Consider the following 25,478-nt stretch of genomic DNA (forward strand, 5'->3'; position numbering starts at 1 on the left):
TAAGATTAGAACCCTGTTGGCAAAGCATTGTTGAGGAGATTGAGATTAATGTATATCCCAGTTTTCTTCTTGTGGTGATGGGAACCAGCAGAAATGTTTATTTTCACAAAGTTCTTTAAAGAAAAAAAGAATCATATTGTTCATCATCCCTTGGTTTCCTGAACTATAATTCCTTTTCATAAAGAAATTGGAAAGTGTGTGAGTGATATAAATTGGAGATAAGTGCATTAATGAATGAAACAGGAAATCACAAACAACAGCCTGATCTGAAAGCATTTCTTTTTTCTGTATCACAATATTTGCAACTGGATATTTCATTTTCCAACTGAGCTTAATTGTTGGTAAACATTTTGTTGAATGTTTTTTCCTTAGTGGCTAGAAAATTCAGGAGGATTCTATGATATTTTAACAGAAAGCATATCCGGAATTTACTTTCCATCATGATAGTAATATTATAGAAAAGTTGCATCTTGCAACTTCTATTCTTCCACATTTATCAATGGTACAGAGAAACTACTGTATTTTTTGGAGTATAAGACGCACCTTTCCCCCCCAAAAAAGAGAGTGAAAATTTGGGTGCATTTTATAGACCGAATGTAGCCCCAGCCACCCCCACCAGAAGCCAAAAACATGAAGCATGGAGACAATGATGGTCTGTGGCAATTCCTGCAGTCTGTAAAAAGCTAATTGGGGGTATTCCGGCAGTCCAATCTACGTGCCAAACAGCTGTGCTGAATCACCCACAGCTGGATCAAGAAATGCCTGAAAATATTTGGCATCAACAGCAACATACAAAAATTCATGGAAACTTCAATGAAACTCTGGAAAACGAAGCTTATGCTAATGGAGAAAAACTGGGTAAAGTTGAAATTAAGCAAGGCATTTTCCAGGGTGATTCCCTTTCACCCCTACTTTTTATACTGTCAATGCTACCACTGACAACCATTTTGAAGAAGGTGAATTGTGGATACGAACTTGCAAAGAAAGAACTGATAATTTCGCACTTGGTATACATGGGTGATTTGAAGCTGTTTGGTAAAACAAAAGCTGAACTGAATTTATTAATTGAAAGCACAAAAGAATTTAGTCAAGACATTGGCATGCAGTTTGGAATTGACAAATGTGCAACAATAGCAATCAAAGCAAGCAAATAATATAGTGTAGGTTAATAAAAGTAGAACCTTGCATGAAGTGATTTGCATTTGTTTGATCTTCCAAATGGTGGGAGATTAAAGATCTTAGATGGTATCTCTATCTTAATTTTTTTAAACTGAATCATGAGATTTTAGGCAGAACTGACATAGCTCCATTTTACAAGTTGAAACTTCCAAGCCTCTCAAAGCAATGGAGCCCTTCAGTTGTACATGAATTACAGTTACCGTCATCCCAAGTTACTTGATTATGAAGAAGTTCTACTTGGAGGGCATTCGTTCAGAATCAGCTAATCTACATACAAATCTTAATTATATAATACTTTATATAAAACAATGTTATAATCCATTTGTATGGCAGGAATGAATATAACACATTTCGTTTTATGAGAGTTAATGTGATGAAAAATTAAAATCTTTTTTCTCCCCCTCCCCTCAATATTTTCTAGGACCACCTTTCTGAACCCCGTTCTCCAGCCAATGGGGATTACAGGGACACCGGCATGGTTCTTGTGAACCCTTTCTGTCAAGAGACGCTATTTGTAGGACATGAACAAGTGTCTGAAATATGAACCTTGCTCCACTTCTTCATTTTATCTTTACGATCTCCAAATTATGAATATAAATATATATGTATATTATAAATATAATCTTTGTGTAGCCATGAAATATAAGAAACATTTTCAGCTCCTTGCCTCTTTTTTATGTGATTAAAAAATTTACAGACCAAACTTCAGCTTTATAAAATAAAAGCTATTTCTAAGCAAAATCAACAACAACAAAACCCTTGGTATTATTCAGATTGGGTTTTTCCCCACTCTACATTTAAATTTCTCAATTTAGGCAAGCTATCAGTCTGGGCAAATCTATGTTTATTCTCTATACTGCTCTCTACATGTATGGTTAGTGAAAATACCTATTTCTGTTGAATTTGGCCAGCACAGATTAAAAAAAAGATTTTTCAGTAAATAAGATACAAAAATTTGAGGTGACAAAAAAGCAGAGATAGAATTCATATAATGATCAATTTCTTATAAAGAAATTTTGTTTCTGCGATGAACAAGAATAACAAATCTTTAGAGTGTATGTGTGGGTAGGACTTGCACATACACATTTAATGTACAGGTATGTAGAACTGAGCTTGAGATATTATGTTCCCAAGATTTCTCTGAATATTCAAATATCGTATACAAAGTAGATTTCAGTATAAAGATCAGCTTCTTTTTGCTGTATAATGTAACTGATAAATGTTTATAGGAGCAAGTGATTTAATAATTGGCTGTTCAAACCTGTTTTCTACAGGAGGGCTTTCTGATAAAATTCCTAATGTTGCTACAACTCCCAGGACTTGTTATCTTTTGCATTATGGTTGGTTGCAAGAGATTTAGACTGACTTATACATTTTTAGCCAAGAACCTAGGATAGGTTAAAGATATTGATGGTGTTAAAGATATTCTCACAATATGTAAGCTATTCCAAGTAAAGTAAAGCTGCCTGTTGCAACTGACCAATGGACATTTTGTCCATATCAATGGTATTTGATGCTTCAGATATTTTGGGATTGAATTCAATGCAATCTTTGCATTTTTTTGTCACCATCATTCTACTTTTTTCCCACAAGCCTTTGTATTTTGTGATTTTTCTCGGTACTTTTTCTTCTATTCTGTTGTCGCCAAACCCCTATTTAGTGTAAAATCTAGGGCATTATGTGGCAAGTGGCAGTCTTTGAATTCTAAAGTCACTTTAGCATCTTTATTTTCTATGACTTTTTCTATTTTATGGCCCCAGCAGTTCTTTCTTGAAGGTAACTGGTACTTATTGCAGATCTTCCAATGTATTATTATTGCTGCTTTGTCTTGTCATTGTTTGTAGTCAGTCTGTACAGTCTTCTTGCAGTAGCTAACTAGACAATTTCTGTTTCTTCAGCTTTTTTGCTAATGTAGCACTTGCTGTCTGTTGTTGACTTCTCAGTTCTGTTTTTGTATGTGTTGGTTCTTAAGTTTTGATCTTGTGCATCCAAAATTAGCTCCTTCTGTCTTTTTATCTGTTTTGCCTCCTTTTTTAATGTACTGGCTATGTAATACTTTGCCTTCCCATATCTCTATGCTTTCTTCATTTGGTTTTTCTTGTGGAACAGTTTGGTCTTTCCAATACTCAGTAAGCCTTCCTGGCATACTAGCTTCAGTGCATCCTCTTTGGTGTCCTTAGGATATTTTTCCAATGCCCTGTTTTCTTCTTCAACCATCTAATGTACTTGCAACATTCCAGGCCCACTTATTTTCCTTGCTAAATAAAGTCTGTCAATATTGCTGTGAGGAGAAAAATTCATTGTCGTTATTTTTCTGGTCTTCCTATCCAGGCTTTTAGTTCTGCTTGAGTCCAGTCCATTATTCCAGATGTGTATCTAATTACTGGAATTGCACAGGTGTTTATTGCCTTAATGGTATTTCCTTAACCGAGTTTGGAATTTTTGATCCTCCTCTCTCTTGAAGTATTAACTTCTGGCTTTGTTCTTGACTTCAGCATGCTTAAGTTTATTGGCTTGAAGGATGCCCAGATATTTATAGTATTCATCTTCACCCAGACTCTTGGTGTTGTTTCCATAGGGATCTTAATTCCTTCTGTTTTCACTATTTCTCTCTGTTTGATTGAGGATTGCACATTTGTGGTTGTATATACAGACAATGTTGAGTTGCAGTTGTATTTCCATACAGCTTTAGATTATCCATATAAAGGTGGTGGGATAACCTATCAGATGTTTTTCATGTTTTTGATAGCCATGGACTGAATTATTCAGTATTGTTAACAGAGGAATAAGTGCAATCACAAACAGTAGTGGTGATAGTGAGTTTCCTTGAAAGATTATTCTCAATATTAATCTCTCTCAATCTGTCACCAATGACTAGCAACCGTGGTTTCCATTGTCCCATTGATCTTTCCACAAAGCTTCTGATGTTTCTACTGACTCCTGGTATATCTAGGCACTTGATTATCCAATCATGTGGCAAGGAGTCAAACCGCTTCTTCTAAACAATCCATGCTACATTTAACTTGGTCTTTTATCTTGTCAGTTAGGAGTTGATCTTTTGTTCCTCTGCTGTTAGGGCAGTTTCCTTTCTACTCAGGTAGAAAGAATCTTTTTTCAAATAGATGCTATTTTACTGCATAGTTACTATACTGTTAGAAGGCAGTTAATGGGCCTATAGTAGCCTGATGCTGCTCTTTTCAGCAATAGCACTTAAACTTATATACCACTTCGTAATGCTTTACAGCCCTTTCTAAGCATTTTTTACAGAGTCAACATATTGCCTCCAACAATCTGGGTCATTTTACCTGACCTTGGAAGGATAGAAGGCGGAGTCAACCTTGAGCCTGGTGAGATTTGATCTGCCAAACTGCTGGTAGCCGGTGATCAGCAGCAGTAACCTCCAGTACTGCACTCTGACCATTTCACCACCATGGCTCTTTTTGCGGCATCTTTCATTATGTTAGCAACTCTTCAATTTCACCTCCTTGCAGTTGTTAAACTGTTTAGCAATGAGTGTAGCCACTCAAATGTTTCAACTAAAAACCCTGCAGTTCATTTTCACTTGCTATTGACCATTTTTTGACCTTCCTTGCTCTTTCCGCCATCGTTTCTACTGTTATTACAAATTGTATAATTTCACCTTTTTTATTCTTATCCACTTCCTTTAGCCAAGCAGCATTCTTGTATTTCTTTGGGGTGCCCATAACTGTGCCCAAAATTGCACTGTTTCTTCTTTGTCAGATATTGACTGATTTATTGCCGTCTCTCCATTGATGGATTGGTAGGAACATTTCTAACTGGTTTGAAACTGGAGAATCTGTTTTATGATATGCAATTTGAGTTTCATATCTGCTGCTCTTCTTGCCTGTAGCTGTTATTTGCTGCTTTAGTACACGTGTTTTCCTGAAAATAAGATCCAATCTTATTTTCTTGTGACCTCCAAAATAAACGCTAGGACTAGTTTTTGTGGGATGTTTTAATCCCTGCACCCTTCAGGTCAGCTCAGCATCCCAGATAAAGTTTGGCTTTGGCCTCTGCTGCAGCAAAAGGCATTGCTGATGTTCACTGAGCATGCTTGAGACCAGCAAGCAGGCATGGTTGGAGCCACAGCTGCAGCTTCTTCCTGCTTTAGCTTTGTCCTCAGTTGGGAGCAGAATGGTTCATGGCGAAATGGTGAATTTGCTTGTGAGGCATTCCTAAAGCCTCAGCAGGAGAGGAGGGTTGCTTGGGTGGTAGGCTGAGAAAGTGGGGTTAATACGTGAGGTGTTGATACAGGTTGAGCTTGGCATTTCACCTTCCTGCCTTTTGTGAACTTTTGGCTGCATGCAATGAAAGCATACACAGCAGAGACCCCGGCTTTTCACTCCTCCAAACCCCATCAGAAATAGGTATTTGTGAGGATTGTTGTTACGTCGCGCATGCAAGCGGCAGCATCTTGTTTCTTGCACCAGTGCAGTCACCTATGGCAGGAGGCGACAAGGCTTGTTGTGCCGCCACTCACATGTACTACAACATGACCCATTTCTGGTTGAGTTTGGGGGAGAGAAGCCAGGGTCTCTGCTACATGTTTTCCTTGTGTGCAGCCAAAAGTTCACAAAAGGCAAGAAGATGAAATGCCAAACTTGGCCCATACTAACACATCGCGTATTAAACCCTTTCTCAGCCTACTATTCTAGCAACCCTCCCCTCCTGCTGAGGCTTTAGGAATACCTCACAAGCAAATTCACCAACCATTTCGCCACGAACAGGAATCCCCAAGGAAAGGAGGATCAGCAGGAACTCTCCCCCCCCCCCATTTTCCTTATCATACTTTCCTTCTGCTGAAGACGCAGAGGGAGCATTTTTTGGATGTGTGTCCATGCAGGGCTGATGAGCAGAGAGGGGGGTATCTGGTTTAGGTGAGTACAATAGAGCAGGCAGGCAGAAGTGCGGGCTCTCCTCAGATTTTGTTGGCTGTCTCATCACGGTTTGATTTTGCTTGAGATATGGGAGAGGGAGAAATATCAGAAGCAGGCAGGCAGATGCAGCAGGCCCAGCAGCTGGGCAGAGGTGAGGAGGGGAGAGTAGATTCCAAAGCATCACACTGCCTTCTGCATTGTCATAGCAGCAGCCTGAGCAAGACCCAAGCTCCAGAGCACAAACCGTGGTCGCTGCCTGCTCCAGAGCCACAAGATAAGATGTGGAAGAGAGGGGCGCTCAGCTGCGAGGTTGCCTGGTGCTGCGGGCAGGGCCAGGACTGACAAGAGTGTGCTGGAAATACCTCCAGGTGCCCAGAGAGACAAAATGAGAAGCAGCTCCTGGCCCTAGCTGGCTCAGCTGATCCTTGAGGCCATGATTAAGGGACTGAGCCTCCATGAGGTGACCAGGGAAGGGAATGGCTGCCTCCTTTGCTGGTCACCCCACCCCCTTCACTATGGCTTATTTTTGGGGTATGATAAGCAGGCTAGGGCTTGTTTTCGGAATAAAACATGTTTTCAGGGGAACACGATATTTCCAGTGCTTCCTTATCGTACTTGTTTCTAAGTGATATTTTTTCATCAGGTATTCCTAGGTCTTCTTGCTCTTTTACTTCTTTTATTTCATCTGTTCTAGCTTGCTTGCATTTAATCCTAGTTTGCTGATCTTAATTTTCCAATCTGATCTTCCATTATTGTAATCATCATCAATTTCCATTGACTCTGGAAGGTTCCCAAATAAAAAAGGGGGAGAAACAAATATAACAATAATAAAAGTACCCTGTTTTCCCCAAAACAAGACCTCCCCAGATAATAGATCCAATCGGTTTTTTTTTAAAAAAAAATTTTATTTCCATTTTCATAACATACAATCACATGTATACTATACATAGCCAGTATCATATAGTAATAATGATTACATCAGTTCCTCTTGTCATCAACGCCCCCCAAAATAAAAACCCATTATTAGCTCTTCTGCTCTCCATACACCTCTTCTACCTCTCTCCTACTTCCTATCTTCCCTCCATCATCCTTTCCTACTCTACTTCCCCTTCCCTTCTCCTCTCTCTACATTCCACTCCTCATCCTCATCCTTCTCATCTTCCCCCCTTACCCTCTCTCCTCTCCCTCTCTTCCCATCTTTCTCTCTACATTCCACTCCTCCTCATCTTCCCCCCTTACCCTCTCCTCTCCCTCTCTTCCCATCTCCCTTCTGTTTCCCACTCTTCCTCTCATTGGTGTATTTCCGCTTCTGAGCAAACTCCAATCTATGTTGATAGTATTTATACTTCCATAACAATATACTTAACATATCGTAGTTTTAAAGAAAAAATAAGAGAAAACAGTATACATGTGCAATCATATTACATTAAAATCTAACACCCCTCGTCAAACCTCCCTCCCTCCTACCCCCCCAATCCGCCCCCTCAGCCTTCCCTCCCCCGACTTCCCAGAACCCATACAGGGTATAAATCTTTAACAAAAACAGTCTAAAATATATTGGAAAAAAGAGTAAAAAAATTGATAACTTCTTTACATTGAGCTTAACTCCTCCTTGCTAAACTAACTTTAAACAATTTATATCAGTCCTGGTGTTAATCATAAGCTATCTGGAATTTCTTAGTCCCATATTTATTTTGAATATAATCAATCCATTTTTCCCCATCTCGTTTATCCATATTTATTTTGTATATAATCAATCCATTTTGCCCAGTGTCATTTATATCTCTCGTTTAATTGGTGCTTAAGCTATGCAGGTATTTTAGCCATTTCGGCTAAATTTGTGACTTTCAGTGTCCTTTCTTGAATTATAGACAAGTCTTCCTTCTTCCAGTATTGTGCCACCGACAATCTAACTACAGTTATTAAGTGCAAAGTCAAATTAATCTCTACAGCTGTACATTCAGTCCATAGATGTACCCTTATTCATATTAAAAACAAAGTATTCTTCTAACAATTTTTACATTCATTAGTATATTTCTCATGTCTAAATACATTTTCATTTAATCTCCCAACCCCTTCTTGATTGCATCACCCCTCCCAACTCCATCCAAACTGGGTTATGAACTGATGAAACTCTGGCACATATCTTTATCTTCTTCACCCTAGAAAACAAATCATTGGTAATTAGTTGATTGTTTTTTTTTTTAATTGTTGATCCATTCGTCTGGTAATCACACGGTTTTGACTTTGTTCCTTGGCGCCTTGTACTTCTGAGGGAGAGAGATGATCCATCCTTGTTGATAGTTGTGTAGTTTGCTGTCTAAAGAAAGAGTGGTATCTCTTTCAGAACAATCACTTCCTGACCCCCAATTTGAAGCTTAGGACTCTTGCAATATCATATTCCTCATGTCTCTTGTAGTAAAGTAAATCACAATGTCCCTTGGGAGCTGCTTCTGTTTTGCCAGCCAGAAGCTAGCACGATAAACCTTATCAATTTGCCAATCATAATTTCCCCCTGGCCTTCCCAACAGATTATCAAAGGCTTCTGAGAGAATTGTTGATCCATTCGTCTGGTAATCACACGGTTTTGACTTTGTTCCTTGGCGCCTTGCACTTCTGAGGGAGAGAGATGATCCATCCTTGTTGATAGTTGTGTAGTTTGCTGTCTATCTTGTCCTTCTTGTTCTCTTTCTCTAGGTCCAGGTGGGGCAGGATGTCCGGCCTTCAAGATATTATGGTAAAAGTCTCGAACTTCTCCTACTGATTTAAGACGGTATCTTTGCCCCTCAAAGATGAATGATAGTCCAACTGGTGCCTCCCATCTGAACTGTAGCTGACGATTTTTAAGCTCTTCAACTAAAAAAACATAGTCTTTCCTGGATCTTAGCATTTGAGGTGGTATCTCTTTCAGAACAATCACTTCCTGACCCCCAATTTGAAGCTTAGGACTCTTGCAATATCATATTCCTCATGTCTCTTGTAGTAAAGTAAATCACAATGTCCCTTGGGAGCTGCTTCTGTTTTGCCAGCCAGAAGCTAGCACGATAAACCTTATCAATTTGCCAATCATAATTTCCCCCTGGCCTTCCCAACAGATTATCAAAGGCTTCTGAGAGAATCTGTTTCAAATTCTCCTGACTGTTTTCACGCAAACCTCTTATTCTTAAAGCAAACTCCATTTGTCTATACTGTAGCATAATAATTTCTTTTTCAGCATTTCCAACTTTTTGTTGTACCACGTCTATTTTCGATACCATATTAGTCTTGGCATCATTAAGATAGTCTAATCTGTCTTCAATTTCCGAGACATATTCTATTAACAAATTAACAACCCCCAGCATATCATCCCTGATCTTCTGAACCCGAGTCTCAAGTTTATCAGACAGATCTTTATGCGCAACCAATATCTCCTCCTTAAGTTTTATTTCCATCGTAGCTGCAAAATTTTTAAATGCCTCGGCCAGCTCCTTCTGAAAAAAATCTTTAGTCAGTAGCTTGCCTGTGGGGAGAGGAAGTGAAGACTGTGGTTTCGTGCCAGGGACAAACGACCTTTTGAAGCCGGGGGGAGGGTTGCTTAAAAGCCATTCCAAGTCTTAATCTTCTTCAACCAATTAATAAGTCTGTGCTAGTCAGTTGTGCAGCTGTTACTGATTAATTTAGTATTAAATCACTCCTTCCCTTTGAGGTTTTAAACTCCGTAGAAATTCAAAACTCGAGCAGTGTTACGAAGCTGCTCAGCGCCATTTTGAGTATCTCTTTAGAAAGAAAGATATCAGAAGGAATTCTTGTAAAAACAAAAACTGAAGCTAAGAATTGATACAAACAATTAAAAATTCACATGTACGGGGTCCACTCGTCTTGGAATCAATAAATCAAGTTTTGTTCTGAGGATTTGAGAGTTGCTTTGTGCTGCTAATGCAGCAGGAATTCCTGGCATTGAGGCAATTCTGCCGTCAGCTGGCCTCCCCCCCCTCCCAGAAACAATCTGCGAGAATTGGTTGGCACGATGCCCGGCAGAAAGCTCACCTTATCTTCTGGCCCGAAGAAAAAGGTAAACAAGCTGTCAGATGGCTGATGGATGGCTCATCTGACAGTTAAACGTGTCCAAGATTCTGGAGCCGAAACGATCAGCTCCCGTCAGCAAGCAATCTCAAACCGGAAGCCAATAGACCAAATCGGGTTTTTGAGCGTATGCACTAAAATAAACCCTCCCCTGAAAATATTGTAACACAGCAGCAGCCATGAGGTGACCACACTTGCCACCTGCCTCTCAAAAATAAGATCTCCCCAAAAATAAGGCCAAGTGCTTATTTTCAAAAGACAAAAGAAAATAAGACCCTATCTTATTTTCAGGGAAACACAATAATAAAAAATAAGATAGCATTCCAGATAGCATTCCCATTCCTCAGAATGACCTACACTTATCCTAGCTAAAAATCTGAGCAAAAAGTCAAAAATTCAAGACTCTATAAAACACCAGCAGTGATTATCCAGATTTCAGGAGCAGGGCTCATTCCAGAAGTCCGGTCATGCAACAGAAAATACATATTTCTAGGGTTCCAACATATATATTTTTTTTCATTCAAAAGTGCCAAGTGGAATTAAATTGGTCAGGAAAATACTATGGAGAATAGATGCTCTGCCAAGTAACCAGATATTATGCCATTTGGAGGGCTACAGATATTACAACCATTTAAAAGCAATTACCAATAGCCAGTATACATTCATTTATTTATACATTGATTCACCACCATTTCTGTTTCAGAATTTTTGAAAGTGTGTTGAAACTGTTCTGAATAGTTTTATGTACTTATTAATATTGTTCAATTAGCACTGGACACAGCCATATTCTGGCATGTTTCATTGAATATTATGCTTAGTCCTGGGCTAAAAATATTTCTGAGGTGAGCCATCACTAAATTAATATGAAACTAGAATGCATTACAATGGACATTACAATTTCACATTCCATCTTGATTCCATCTTCTATTATGGGTCTCTTTCTACTTACTTCTAATCATGGTATGAATATTTCTTGCAAGTTTTTTTCCCCATTGTATTCATTGTCTTTATCTCATTTCTGTTCCCATGATGTACTTTTCCCATTAAGCAGTAACTCATATATATAATTTTTCCTTATATCTGTATCTCCAAGAAACGTTCAAAACATCCTATGCATCTTAGATAATTTATATGATATTAAATATTACTGGTTCAGCATTTTATTTTTTAAGATTATAATTCAATGTGAATTTCAGGCCTTCAGTCCACATATGCTTTAACATTTTATTATAACCAACATTTACAGCCTATTGAATGATACAATATTTGGCATGCTCTCTCTGTAGGTTCAATGAAACATTTTATTAACCTTAGTTTTAAGATGTTCATTAGTACATAGTATATTTCAATGTCATTTTTAGCAACTTCAAAACCATAAATTTTTTATCCAAAGCAAACCCTTATTTTCTATTGTAGATAGGTAAACCAGTGACATGTATGACTTTCTAGCTCTTATTTTGATTTAAGAGTGGGTTCACTTGGAACAAAGGATATTATTTCATTATAAATCCGTCAGTGAGGGTTCCCTGTGATTTCCTTCTATAAAAAGGCTTCTTGGGGTAACACCCCCCCCAAAAAGATACTTTTCTCTGTATTTATTCCAAACTTTATAAATGTGGTTCTTAAAATCCACATTCATTTTAACTGTATCCTATCAGCAGATAGGCACAGCAAGTCACAGCAGTTTCAAGGCCATGGTTGTTAGAGTCCACTGTACCAAACAGTTCCTGGCAGCTTGTGAGATGACTGCTGGGAAAACAACACATTGACACTGAAAACCTGACTCTAGCAAAACTACACTGGCTGAAATCAAGTAAGCCAAACGTTGCAAAGAGGATCCCCATCCCCACAATCTATAATGATCCTCTACTACATTGTCTGTATTGCATTGTGCTCTTGTAGCAGATTTCTCATGAAATAGATTGCTGACCAAGTGAAATGACCCAAACAATTGTTCTAACAAATATGCCTGAGGTAGGCAGCCCCAAACAATGAGAAATGTTCCAGAAATATATGAGAGAGCACTTTGCAGATTTCTATGAATATGTGCAACATCAGAAGGGCAGGGGAAGGAGAGTGAATTCATTTAGTGCAAACCTTCTGAAGTACAGCATGTCCTTACCCAAAAGCAGGGCATCCTTTGCAGAACATGAACCCTCAACTTCTATTGAGGAAAGATCAGTGCCCATAAGCCATAGATTTAGTATTAGCAGAGGAGGAAGCCTCTTAAGACCATCTGCTGCTTACATAGGTATTGTACCTATGGAAAGTGTCAGCAGCCTGGGCACACGGATATCCCGCAGAGCTCTGGGGATAAGCAGTGTTTTCTTACAAGGTCTTCATAGTTCTTGTACAACCATACCGCTATTCCAAGGATTGGAAAAAGAACGAAGCCTATCTTATGAAAATATGAACAGATGCTTGGTGGATTACATTGAAAAGGTGAAAACTTTGGAGCAAGTCAACCAGGAACTTGAAGGACATATCCGTGCTTACCTGAATAAGAAATCTTCCACTGACAGTAAATGGGGATCTCTAAGGGAGAGCTGGGCAACCATTTATCATCAAGTAAGTATGAAATGAAGCATTTGTTAACCACAGCCAAATTCCCTTCAATTTTGATGAGGCTACTTAAATTGAAATTTAAATGACATTTTCCTCTTACTTGATATAATTTAATCTTATAAAAGTAAATTCTATTGTTTATATTGTTTTCAAATTTCAAATTAGGTTTGAGCATTTTCATAGGGTATCTGTAAGTTTTTACTGCTTTATTTAGTGTATCCCCTGACTCCACAATTCTGAGTGGTTCACAAGAAAATATGAAAGAATGCAAAGTTGTTTCTCTTTGAAGTAGTTATTGAAAAGGATTGAACAATTAAGAGAAATACTGCCAGAACTGTTCATGTTTATGCAATTATATAACCTTTTTACCAGTATGATTCTATATGTAATGAAGAAAGTACAATTTTCATTATATTCTCAACCTTGTCACATCTTAGAATTACAATTTTGTTCAGGGAATACAGACACACTAATCAGTGAAACTTAATATTATTCAAAGCATAAGTGCTAACAGCATAGGGAAGCCCCGTTTGCAAGTCTCCCACAACTGCTTTTCAGCTTTTGGAAACATAATCATACAAGTACAATATGTGGGAGCTATCATGTTTTTGGCTATCCACTCATTTACCAATGATAAACGTCCAAAAAAGCTAATAGTGTATATGAAATAATCACACATTTCAAACATATACACAAACATAACTTATTTCAGGGGATCAAAAAATAAACAAATCGGAGGAGGGGTGGGCTTGATAGATATCAAACAACATGCTTGTTATGAAAAGTCAAACTCCTATGAGAAATATGTCAACATTTGACCTTTTTTTGGCATTTTGGGATTTACAATCATCACTTAGGAATTATCACACACTATAACAGAGGAATGCCATCTCATTGAAAATACAATGTACAGGAAACATGCTTGTAATATATAGGACATATAAAAACTTTTAAGTAATTCCAATAGCAATAGTGCCATGCAGATGTTATTCAGTGGTTCACTCTGAAGATTCATCAATTTTTCCACTTTACATTGCTGTCAGGAGAAGATTAAGTAACGTCTATGCAAACACCACCTGAGTAAGATGTTATTCTAGCACAGAGTTCCATCCGTATACAATTTTGGATATAGATTGTATATTTTGTTTATGTTTGACTCTTTGAACTGTTATAGGTAGGGGATGCAGTTCTGGAAAATGCCCGCCTCATGTTGCAAACAGAAAGTATTCAAGCATGTGCTGAAGATGTTAAAGACAGGTAACATTAAATTAAAAGTAAAAATAAATATGCATTTTAATATTTAAAAAAGAAAGGAATTGTATTGGAAATAAATTGAGGAAACTGGAACCCAATCCTCTTCCATCAGAAGGCAACTTCAATTAATAGTAGTTCTTCATGGCAGAAGTCTAAACTTTGTGATATTATTTTGATATATTCTCATTTATACTGCAGGTATGAAAATGAGCAACCATTTCGAAAGGCAGTAGAAGATGAAATTAATTCTCTCTATAAAGTAATTGATCATGCTAATTTGACTAAAGTAGACTTGGAGAGTCAGATAGAAAACATGAAGAAAGAACTAGCTTTGCTGTCAAAAAATCATGAAGAGGTAAATCAATCCTGAGAAACAAAAAAATATATGTATTCTACTTCTATCTAAACAAAAGATGGAAATGAACTTTAGGTCTGACAAGGACATTTTAATACCAGAATTTTAATGCCATCAATAAGCATTTTATCATTTTGTAATACTATGCACTGATGAAAGTCTAATTAGCATTAGAACCAGTGGTGGGTTCCTCTCCCTGTCGCTACCGGTACACTGCGCGCAGGGCCGGGCGTCCTGGTCATGCATTCACGCTGCGCACTCTTACACACTCCACTGCCCCTGCGACACCCAGTTGCTTGTCGGAGGTCTCACAGGCACCGCACGTCTTAGTAATTATACAAAGTATTATAAACTGAGACAAACAGATATGTATTCAAGGCTGTTCTGTTTTTTCACAGAACATCAGGGAAAATAAGCAATGACTACAGTATACATTCTAAAGTATACTGTACTTTAGCATACATTCACTAACAGATGTACAGCTTTCATCATCATGGTTGTAAATATCAGTGGCTGTGGAATCCAAACATTTTGGAGTTCCCAGAGAGATCTGGCTATCCATTATGGGAATAGTGGTAGATTAGATGGGCTCTCAATATGTACCAGAAGGGCTTTTTTATGTATTTATGAACATCAAAAAATGTACCGGGTTTAAATAAAAACTTCTGAAGCAATGCAAACCATCTGAGTCATAGCACTGGGATAACTGTTTATTAGACTGACGAGTTAAATTATTTTGTAAACCATTCATTCGTTTTAAGACACTCTGGAACATGACCGGTTCTCAAGAGAAATATATTCATAGTTGCCATTTAAAGCGACAATGAGATTTTTATGTTTCTATTAAATTCTAGCAGTTATTATGAAATACAAGTTGAGAAATAGCTCTCTTTCAACACCTTACTATAGAGGCAAATGCACTGCATAGCAACAAAGTTGCAACAAATAGTAATTACTCTGAGTTTTGTTAAAATATGTGCTTCTGTTTTTTTATAAAGATTATTTTATTTATTTAAATGAATTGGTCATCTATTTGTAACAACTTTATTTTCAGGATATCAAAATCCTTTACAAACAGCTTGCTTTATCACCACTGGAAGAATCAGAAATCCCCATTGAAATTAGCCTGGATGACATTTTGAAGAAAATCCAGATTCAATGGGAGAAAAATATTGAACAAAACTATGCTGAGACTGGTATCTTGCTCCATGCTAAGGTAAGCATGGAACAAAATTAGCTGTAAGAATTAACTTCAAATTCTTTTAGGTCAATTAAACATAATCAAACAGCATACAGTATAAGCTTTTGAATTATGCAGAATTCTTCAGCAAAATTGTAAATATAACCAAGAATGCAGCAGGAAATAGTAAAACACCAGACTCACAGGATTTGCATTTGATCCAGTGCATGTGTAGAAGAGGACAAAAAGTCATGCAATGCATATAAAAAAAGGACAAGCCTTCAAGCACATGGTTGCAGCTGCCTTTTTGACTTCTACAGTAATCCTCATTGTGGATGTCCCAGTAGGGGGTTTCAATTTTTTTTAGAACCTATTATGTAAGTGTGGCCTGTTTCATGGGAGTGGCTCAGTGGTCATGTGACCATGTGGGCGTGGCCAACTCAGAAAATGTGGTGAAACTCACTTAACAATGCTCTTGCTTAGCAACCAAAATTTTGGGCTCAATTGTGGTCATAAGTTCTCTTTCTTTCTTTCTTTCTTTCATCTCTCCCATTTTCTTTTCTTTTTTCTTTATTTATTTTTTCCTTTCTTTCTCTCTTTCTCTTTCTGTCTTTCTCTCTCTCTCTGTCTGTATCTCTGTCTCTCTCCTCCCTCCCCCATTGGTCATTCTGTGTGTGTGTGTGTCTGTCTGTCTGTCTCTCACTCACTCTTTGTGTGTGTGTGTCTCCCTCCCTTCCTCTCTCTCCCCCCTCCCTTCCTCTCTCTCTCTCTCTGCCACTCTGTGTGTATAAGTGTGCGTGTGTGTGTGTGTGAGAGAGAGAGAGAGAGAGAGATCCCTAAAAGTGATACTGCCATTCAATTGGGAGGAGGGGAGCCTCGGAGTTAAATCATTAGCTACATCTGAAACAACTGAGTTTTACAACTTTACAACAGGTTTCCTGTCACCGGGAGACTAAAGGTCCCAAAATCTCTGGAGGGATGTTTATGGTAGCCATGTGGGATATATAACTTTGATGTCTAACTAGAGATAGCCATGGGAACGTGTGCTTTATTGACTCTCAGGGCACAAGAGTTAAGGAAGCATCTTCACACGTGTATTGGTCAGAATCTGCATTCGCACAAAGGGGAGGGGTCATTATCAGCTTAATCCCATTTGCATGGCCTAAAGGTTTTCAGATGCTGCTTTGCTTCTAATGGTTTCCATCCTGCTTGATTAAAGGCTCCTTTTGAAATAATCCATTTCAAGAGTCTTTACTTTCTCAAGTTAGGAGAGGAGCTATTACAATTTGTCTGTCTCTCACTCACTCACTTAATCACTCACTCTGTGTGTGTGTGTGTCTCTCTCTGTCTGTCTTCTCTCCCTCCCAACCCAGCGGAGCCTCGTCCTTCTTTTTAACCAGACGGTTATCTTCTTTTTAGCCAGGCAATCTTTTTCATGTTAACTCGAACATTTTAACTCAAACATTCATACATGTCACCATCATCATATATCCATTTTCATTTGACTGTAATTATTATTTAAAAATATTAATAAAGATAATAATCTTAAATAATACATGCCCACACTAGTGGGAAAAGAAAAAATCAAAAAAGAGGAAAAAAAAAAAGACAAAAAGAACAAAAGACAAGGCAGGGAAGAAAAAACAAAAACAAAAACAAAAAGAACACAGGTATATATTATATAAAAAAAGTATTTCAGCTGGTTACAACATGTTTTGGTGCATCTCTTCCATTAATTCATATTAATTCAAATATCTTAACTCAGATGTTTACCATATTAACATCATCATACTTCCACTTTTAGTTGACTAGTTATTTAAACATCCTTCAACCTTAACTATGCCAAAGAATTAATCCATAACACCTGCTGACATTTCATTTACTTGTTTGTAGAATCCTCTATTAACATCAAATCCTCGTATCTTATTTTAGCTGAACATCCATATTTAGTACCAAAAAGGCGATCTTTTTAACCAGGCACTCTTTGGCTGCTGCACAAGTCCATGGGCACACACTGCCTCTTCTCTCTGATAGCCCCCTGGTTAAAAAGGAGGTGGCTCCGCTGGTCCGGAGCCCATCCGCAGGGGGAGGGATCCCCCTCACGTTCCTCGTCTTCCCGGATGGGCTCTGGACCAGCAGAGAAGAAGCGGCAGGGACTGTTGGGCTGGAAACCCAAGCTCCATTAGCCCCAAAAGCCTCTTCTATTGCAGTTGCAAGGAGCCATGGAGAGTGTGGAGCGCAAAAGTTCTCAGCGCTTCGGGAAGCCGGAAAAGTGACTGAGAGAGGTGCGCAGCTTGGTTTAGCCTTCCTGGATGTCGCAGAAGCAGCTCCAATCACGCCGATCTCAGCGTTTTTCGCATCGGGGCGTGCTGCAAGAGGGAATGAGTGAAGACCTTTTCCGGCAGTGCAAAGGACTTCACTGGATTTGCTTTGCTGAGCACGGGGTGACAAGCCCGCACCTCCACCACCAGCAATCCAGAAAAGCTCTTCATTCCCTCCCTCTTGCAGCACACCCTGATGCGAAAAACGCCGAGATTGGGGCTGCTGCTGCGACGTCCAAGGAGGCTAAACCAAGCTGTGCGCCTCTCCCAGCTGCTTTCACGGCTTCCCGAAGCGCTGAGAACCTTCACACTCTTCTCCGTGCTCTCCTTGGCTCCTCGCGACTGCAACAGACGTCCAGAAGCGGCGGGGGCTGTCAGGCTGGAAACCCAAGCCCCATTAGCCCCAAAACCACTGCGCCAGCAAAAAGCTTATTTACTCCCTCAGCAGGCAACAAGAGATCAAAGGGCTCTCTACAGGGCTCTTAGTGGCGTGGTCTGGATGGGCGGGGGAGCGAGCGGATGCGCGGTGACTGGATGGGCGGGGCCCAGGGGTGAGCAAGCAAGGGGGCGTTCCACCGGTGGAACCTCTTCTAGAGAACCGGTTAGAACCGGTAGGAACCCACCCCTGGGACGTCCCTAACTTGGAAAGTAAAGGAAAAAAGTTATAGACATTCAAATTAGGCTCTTTGGATGCTCTTTGATGCTTGCAAATTGCAACTAGAATTATCTATAGCTCTGCTATCTAGCAATTGCTGCTCCTCTATTTTATCACAATTTAGCTTCAAATTGTCAAGTGAAACTATTGTTAAATAAAAGAATGGAAACCCCCAAAACAAATATGAATTGGTTACCCACCCTCACCCCCAATCAAAAGCAGGCTAATCCAAAGGTCAAGAGTATGGGAAGCTTTTGATTTCTCCAGAATTGTTCCTCAGTAAAGTGATTTTGTGCTATTAAATTATTTTCATTTCTAGCAACCACATAGTTTTTTCTGCAACGCTCTTGCTCTAACTTGTCCTTTCAAGTCTCCCAATGGTGCACTTATTCAGGATAACTGACTCTATCTTGCTGTTGGTCATCCTCTTCATCCCTTTCCTTCTTTTCCAGCATTAGAGCCTTTTCCAGAGACCTGGGTCTTTGCATGCGTCTAAAGAAGGATAGATGATGATGACAAAAAGCTGGCTGTTGAAGGAAATTAAGAAATTTAGGCAACTGTAAGTTCACTGACTTGGTTCCTGCCTATAAGTCATACTTACAGCATAACTTTATGGGTCAAATTATCTCATTTCAGTGCCATCAGTTTTACTGGAATTGAAATGACACTAATCTAAATCTAACCCAGTTGTGTACTTCTACATTTAATGTAATGCTATTCATTAACTGTCCAAAGCTTCTGATTTGATTAAGAAGAGATGTTTCCAAATACATGGAAATGTATTTTGACAAAAGTAACCTTTATCTGTGACTCATTAGAACAGCCACAATCCTGAAAACAAGATAGAGCCAATGAAATGAATTATAGGTGTGGTGTTTACTTTAGACAAACTCAGCACTTCTTAGCAATCTGAAGCACTACTCATTAGCATTATTTCCATTTTCTTCTGACAATATTTATATTCAATATTTATATTTATTTATGTTAATAATCAAAGAGCTGGATCCAAAACGCAATAATTTTCCTTTCATTTTTCTCTAATATACCTATAAGAGATTGGAAAATAAAACAATGTTTTTATTTATCACTCTTATGTCAGCAATTCACAGAAACAGTGCCTGCTGTACAAACACAAGAGGCAGAGTTGGCTGAATCCCTAAGGGCAGAGTTTCATGAAACAGCCTGCAAAATTCAAAGCCTGCAAATAGAGACTGAATCTCTGAAAACACTGGTGAGTAAGGGAGCAGGGATCTCTTTCTGGCACAAATCATTGATCTGGTTCACATATTATGTGAAAATGACTTTATTTTGACTTGGAATGTTAGTGGACTTATCTTATATTTATAAACCATGGCTTCTATCTGAATGATATAGAAAAGCAGTATTTATTCAACATAGCTCACTAAAACCAAGATTTATGCAATGTCTGGACTGATCTCTTCAAAAAGGCTTTTCAAATTAACTGAAAAATAGCAGGTACCCTTTGACTTAAGATATAAAACTTTTATGTTAAAAGGCTACATATTAGACATCAGTTTTTCCATTTCACTATTAAAATGCTTAATTGTCTCTTTTGCTCATATGTATTACAGTAGAGCAGCCATTTTATGAACTGGATCCCTCACCCCTAGAATAACCATTTTCTTTTGAGTTCGGATGTTCTTAAAATATCAAATGGTCCCCAAAGCTTGGGGGCTTCTACACTAGTGCATTCTTAATAAACAGCTTACCAACTCTAAACTGTTTACCATCAAACACTTTTCATGAGTTTTTACAAATCATGAACTAGAACCCACTTTCTTATAAAACAGTAATCATTACTAAATTATCCATTTTTAACTTGAATTTTGGAATGCACTATGATAATACGAACAATACTGTCATCTGGAAAAATACTTTTGACCTTTTACCAAAATATTAAGGGCAGCAACAATAGCACTATTTAAATGCTCCTGATCAGTATTTATTTTGATGACCAAATAATCTCTTTGACTGGAATTCTTCAGTCTGTGCATAACAGATATTTTGCAGGAATAATTTATTAATATCTTTTTCTTCTAGAAATTATTATGTATCTGAGAGGATTCTATATTTGAAAAACTAGGATGTTTGGATTTAATAATTGTTTCTCTAAAGACAGAAATGCAAAATATTTAATGTTCAACATTTCATGGATGTTTTGTCTTTACAGAAGAGAGGCTTAGAAAATTCTCTTTATGATGTCAAGCATTGGCATGACATAGAGCTTCAGAATTTAGGCTCTGTCATTGCCAAACTGGAAGCAGAAGTAAGAGAAATCCAAGGAGAAACTGAGCAGCAGCAAAGAAATCATGAAACTCTACTTTCCATTAAAACACAACTCGAGTCAGACATTGCTGCGTATCACTGCCTTCTAGAGACAGAAAGCAGGTATTCTTTTTCATGAGTGGGAATTGTGTGTTGAATTTACATAACAGCATCTCTCAGCCCAAGGAATGAAGGTAAAATCAGAGTAAGCTGATTCTGAAAGGGGAAAAAAGCAGAATATTCCTAGTTGTGGGTTATATTCATAGAAAATGGTAGAATTCCTGGTTTACCCAACATGCTCCTTCTACCAGCACCTGTACTACGGGAAGGATGAGGACATCCTTTAAACCCAGTCATTCCCTCCAGCAGATGGGATCTTCAGATAAGTCTCCCCCCGAGTGCTTTTTCTGCACTTTATTGAAGAAGGAAAACTGGAGTGTGGTGAAAGCTCTCAGCAGCCAAATTCAGATGCCATAATCAACGCTTCTTGCCATCTTTTGTAGTCCATATCCCCTTGTTAAAGTTTTTGAACTCATTATGCGTAGCCAGTGCCATTTTGGTTCTTTGATATAAGAATTGTATTTCTGCATAAGAAAATACAAGCAGTTTATTAATAATTAATTAATAATTAAGAACCTATTGTAAATACTACTTACCAAATAGGAATACAGTTATGCACACACTTTAGTCATATCTTTGCTTTCTCTAACTTGATGCCTTTCTAGATTGCAAACATTGTCAGCTAATGGTTCAGTTTGTTCAGAGTCTAAGCCTACAATACAGTACTACTTTCTTTAATCAGAGCAAAAATAGCAGGCATCTATCAAACTATCAAACTACAATGCCAATCAATCCTAATTAGTGTTCCCAATACCTTTAGAAAACAATAGATGTATGGTATATATTATTGAACATTTAGTTGTGCTTCCCTGTGTACTTTTATCAAGAAAACTGTAACTTTTACTCCTGGCATTTTTAAGGTGACATTTAAAATTAAAACTAAAATTAGAAAATTGTAATATTTTAATAAATTAGTAGCATTTGCAATTACCATATTTACACTGTAAATAAAAAGCATCAAGTCCAATTTATTAACTTCATTTGTATTCTAAAATTTATTCAGCCCTTAAAACAATGAGAAAAGTATTCTTCATTGCCTCAGATTAGGTGACTATCCTGTTTATGGCATAGTTCTTACTAATCATCTACGTGAGTGTAAGGACTCATGGCTCCTAAGGGACCCGATTATTTCAGTGGATTTTCAAAATTAGTTTCTACTGAATGATACCTTCTGAGATAGCCACATTTGGTAAATTTCCAATGGTCCTGCATAAGATATTGTGAAATTTCAAGAGGTAACATCTCAAAAGAGAGAAATCTTTCTCATAATGGAAAATTTATGAGATTTAAGAGAACTCTTTAAAGCATTTGCATGTGAGTTTATTGTTCACAAATCTTGAATGAGATCAAACTCTTACAAGAAAATTGTCTTAATTTTTTTTAAAAATGGCATCCATGCCATTGAACAATAATGGTACTCCATACCTGAGAAGATAACTCTTCATACAAATCCATACATATACAAAATGTATTTCCGTATTATAATTTTCTTATTCTACTCTTATTTTTTCTTGCTAACATTAATAATTTTGTTTTGTTTTTAACAGTTTGTTCTTTTTTAGGAAATAATAACATGGCATTTTTTGCATTTAACTTTCAGCTGATCTCTTTCTCATCAGAAGACAATTATTACCATTCAAAGAAAGTATTTTATTGGCAAGTGTTCATGGAAAACATGACAATAAAGTTTCTGTTTGATTTGCAAATCTAAGCAGGCCAACTTGCCTAATATTAAATGCCATAAATGACTGCTTTGCATAAAAAGTATAATAGAATAAAATATTAGGTTCAAGTACTGCTGTCCAGTTTTTTTTAAAAAAATACCGAGCAACTATAATAATTCTACAATTTTATATATGTAACTTGGAAATTGTACTCCATTAATCATAGTGGGATTTATTTACTGTTTTAATTAAAGGAATAACTGAGGAATCAGACTGGCAGAACAATATAATCTAAATTGTATTTTTGTAGAACAAGCTTTGTGCACTATTCACTACAAATGTTTATGTTAACCTTGTAAGGTTCTTTGGAGTTTGTCTGTTATTGATTGCACTCTCCAAGAATGTAGATGTTTTCTAAACTACCATTTCTGTTTAATCTTGAACAATGATCTCAACAGAGCCCTAAACTAGCAAGTATTTTATGCTATCAACTTAGCCAAGAGACAACTATTTTTTTAAATTAAAAACTGTTTGAGGGGTCATACTGAATCATACCTTAGTACTGCAAATGGTTTTATCTCTGTCCCCATTGCAGTTTTCTAATTTAAATTTCACATATATCCATAATAGTGATTTTATTTTAATTACACAGTAATAGGGATGCAGTGTATCCTAGAGATTTTCTCCTATAGAGCAAGTAGTAATTTTGCAGAAGAGTGAGTATTCAGATTATGCAGAGATTAATGTTGATTTCCCCTTTCATGATCCCAATCCAATTCAGTATTCTTCCCTCTTCAGAGCTCTGAAGCTTCAAAAGTTTCAAAATGCAAAATCTACTACCATATTCCCTGAGAAGGTTCTGGAGAATTCCAGAATATTCCATTTAAAGAAAAATATATTTTGCACAACTCTTTAAAAAGTAGAGCATTGCATTAGAAATGTACGGTATTTCATCTCAACTCATTTGACCTAGGAAAGAATTCCCTATAGCAACATTTAAAAAATGTTGACTAACATCTAGAAAAAGGTGTGTGAAATAGAGTTCTTCCAGCAATCAGGAACTTCAAATCCTAACTCAAATCAAACTCAGTGCTCCTAATATTCACAATAGATTATGTTTCTTTTTTGGAGGGGGTGGGGAGAACCCATTTCTGATCATGCATCAATCTGACATGAAGTCCTTTTACCATTCCAAGCAGAGATCTGTAATGTTATAAAACTAAATAAGTCCATTTACAGATAGTGTTTCATGGTTCAACTCCTTATTTCCCTCATTTTTCTTTTGTGGCTGTGATGGTGAAAAGAATAAACTTACTTTTATAATGGTAAGTAAAATTTTTACAAATACTATTTCATGGTTTAACACCCAAATCTTACTTCAAATACATGCTGCAATTTCAATTCACAATATTTATAATGGTAAGTAAAATTTTTACAAATACTATTTCATGGTTTAACACCCGAATCTTACTTCAAATACATGCTGCAATTTCAATTCACAATATTACTTCAACTAATAAAAAATAAGTTTTTAAATAAACATAACTTGTAGAAGATAAGGAAAACACAGACACTTACAAAATGCAACTGAAGTTGCATTTAATGTAGTATATTTGTATCAATATATGAAACGAAGTTGTGCATCTACATCATGGCAGGAATGTGTCTGGACTTTATTGCTGTGCATTCGTAATAAGACCTTAAAACTGCTAATAACTTGGGAGCAAAACCTTTTAAATTCATTTTTCCGGTAATTCTAAAGAAAACTTTACTGTATGATATAAAAAGCACGAGAAAAAGCAATTAGAAGGCTTATTCTCTGACTACAGGCGGCTCCAAACTCGTCAAGAAGATAATTAAAAGGAGAACCCTCTGAACCAATAAGCCAGATTTTCGTGACCTTCGCTGTCTACTTTCATCCATGCATCGGAGAAGTCACTAGAAGTAAAGTCAAATTGCGCACTCCTCTCCCGCCTCATAGCGCATGCTCCCATCAGGCTCCGCCCACTTTACGATAACGAATCACTTCTCAAAATTCTGTCCCCGTGCATGCGCACTAAATAATTCACCCGCAGGAATTCCTAACGTTCTCTGCTGCCGGCACTCACAGCTACGCGCACGTCAGTACACCCCACCCCCGCGCTTTTTGATTGGCTCCAAGACTCTTCGTTTCTTTCAGCGGGTTGGTCGGCGGAGGGACAAGTGCATGCGCTCTCCCTCCTTCCCACTCTGATGCCCAATAGTGGTTCTTTGAGTAGTACGTTAGAAAAATTCTGCTCCTTGGCGGGGCCCCTCCCTCGCTTCTTCCCAGTCTCCTCTTTCGGCTGTGACAAGTGGTGGCCACCAACGTGGGGAGCGGAAGCTGTTCTGCTCCTCTTCGAACGAACTGCGTTGAGGCAGGAGCAGGAGGGAAAGAGCGCGTGCGGCGGCAGTTTAAGCTTGGACCTTCTGCTTCCCACAAGAGAACGGAAGCGGCGGGGAGCCAGACGAACGTAAGGACCACGCGAGGCTGTTGGGTGACGCCGAGTTCTCACCGCCCTTTCTCCTCTCCCCTCAATTACTGAGGTTTTGGGGATCGCTACCTCCTTAAGAAGGAGACGCGACTGGTCAGTCCGTCAGTCATATCCGGTTTGAACCAGAGTGCGAGGAGGAGCTACCGCCGCCACCGCCATGGCTGAAACCGAGGAGAGGAGCTTAGATGACTTTTTCGCGAAACGAGACAAAAAGAAACGGAAAGAGAAAAGCAGCCGAGGAAGTGCCACTGCCGCGCCTTCCTCGGCTGCCTCTTCCAATGCTACTGCCGCGGGTATGACTGGGGGAAGCCGGCAAGCAGAAGGCGCCCATGGAGCCGCCTCTAATGCTAACGCGGCCACCGGCGGTGCTAAGGCAGCAAACAAGGTAAGGAGACCGAGATCGATCAGGCAGAACTGGGAGCGTTA

At 38.2% G+C, this 25,478-nt stretch overlaps 3 protein-coding genes across 9 annotated transcripts in view; all 3 read left to right on the forward strand.

Annotated features, from left to right (window-relative positions):
* Window positions 1-1,750, forward strand: part of TMEM108 (transmembrane protein 108) — a 36,704-nt gene extending 34,954 nt beyond the window's left edge. The window contains exon 4 of the mRNA XM_014070551.2: window positions 1,601-1,750. Within this exon, the coding sequence (XP_013926026.2) occupies window positions 1,601-1,723 (123 nt within the window). The 3' untranslated portion in view covers window positions 1,724-1,750. The remainder of the gene's footprint in view (window positions 1-1,600) is intronic.
* A 10,372-nt stretch (window positions 1,751-12,122) lies between these two features.
* On the forward strand, window positions 12,123-22,670 carry BFSP2 (beaded filament structural protein 2). 2 transcript variants are annotated; one of them, XM_087712961.1, is made up of 7 exons: window positions 12,123-12,707; window positions 13,879-13,961; window positions 14,157-14,313; window positions 15,368-15,529; window positions 19,569-19,700; window positions 20,661-20,878; window positions 22,476-22,670. In XM_087712961.1, exons 1-7 carry the CDS (start codon window positions 12,138-12,140, stop codon window positions 22,477-22,479), a joined length of 1,326 nt encoding a protein of 441 aa, XP_087569087.1. In that variant the 5' UTR covers window positions 12,123-12,137; the 3' UTR covers window positions 22,480-22,670. The 2 variants fall into 2 exon arrangements, with proteins under 2 accessions (XP_087569087.1, XP_013912137.2); XM_014056662.2 differs by lacking the exon at window positions 22,476-22,670 and having other exon boundaries at window positions 20,661-21,109.
* Window positions 22,671-24,838: 2,168 nt separating this feature from the next.
* CDV3 (CDV3 homolog) overlaps window positions 24,839-25,478 on the forward strand; it is a 41,732-nt gene continuing 41,092 nt past the window's right edge. For 4 of the 6 annotated variants that reach the window (XR_015696378.1, XR_015696377.1, XR_001312952.2 and 1 more), the window contains exon 1: window positions 24,861-25,437. Coding sequence is in view for 3 of the 6 variants with exons in the window: in XM_014056660.2 (XP_013912135.2) it covers window positions 25,210-25,437 (228 nt within the window). In the remaining 3 variants the exon portion in view is untranslated. Of the gene's footprint in view, window positions 25,438-25,478 lie in introns of all 6 variants that reach the window. The other 2 variants (XM_087712962.1, XM_014056661.2) reach the window with 2 other exon arrangements.

This window comes from Thamnophis sirtalis, unplaced genomic scaffold (genome assembly GCF_051295495.1).
Source record: "Thamnophis sirtalis isolate CommonGarterSnake01/CBP01778 unplaced genomic scaffold, rThaSir2_p1.2 scaffold_4, whole genome shotgun sequence".
NCBI lineage: Eukaryota > Metazoa > Chordata > Lepidosauria > Squamata > Natricidae > Thamnophis > Thamnophis sirtalis.

Coding starts and splice junctions, on each gene's coding strand:
- BFSP2 (XM_014056662.2), top strand. CDS start 12,138: ATGTTCCAGAAATATATGAGAGAGCACTTTGCAGATTTCTATGAATAT. Junction 14,314..15,367: donor TGTCAAAAAATCATGAAGAG/GTAAATCAATCC, acceptor CTTTATTTTCAG/GATATCAAAATCCTTTACAA. Junction 19,701..20,660: donor CTGAATCTCTGAAAACACTG/GTGAGTAAGGGA, acceptor TTGTCTTTACAG/AAGAGAGGCTTAGAAAATTC.